The sequence below is a fragment of the Penaeus monodon genome, chromosome 31 (assembly GCF_015228065.2).
Source record: "Penaeus monodon isolate SGIC_2016 chromosome 31, NSTDA_Pmon_1, whole genome shotgun sequence".
Lineage (NCBI taxonomy): Eukaryota > Metazoa > Arthropoda > Malacostraca > Decapoda > Penaeidae > Penaeus > Penaeus monodon.
In genome coordinates, this window is record NC_051416.1 from 8,926,043 (window position 1) to 8,926,270 (window position 228).

At 46.5% G+C, this 228-nt stretch overlaps 1 protein-coding gene across 1 annotated transcript in view; it reads left to right on the forward strand.

Annotated features, from left to right (window-relative positions):
- The window catches only part of LOC119592881 (protein turtle homolog B-like), a gene marked incomplete at its 3' end in the record, with an annotated part of 32,862 nt that overhangs the window by 22,261 nt on the left and 10,373 nt on the right, over positions 1–228 (forward strand). Inside the window, 1 exon segment of the mRNA XM_037941775.1 lies at positions 71–222. Within this exon segment, the coding sequence (XP_037797703.1) occupies positions 71–222 (152 nt within the window).

The following is a 228-nucleotide window of genomic DNA, read 5'->3' on the forward strand; positions in this document are numbered from 1 at the left end:
ATCTGAACATAACCTCGATACCAACACCCATCCAACATTTCTTTTTTTTATCTCTCTCCTTTGTGAACAGATTCCCCCGTCTGTCGTAATGAACAAATGACGTACCACGGCGCCGCAAGGTATGAACAGGTGAACATTCCTTGCGAGTTGGATGCGTTTCCGGAACCTCACTCTTTTCGATGGACGTTCAACAACAGCGGTGAAAGCGTTGAGATTCCGCAGGTAAGA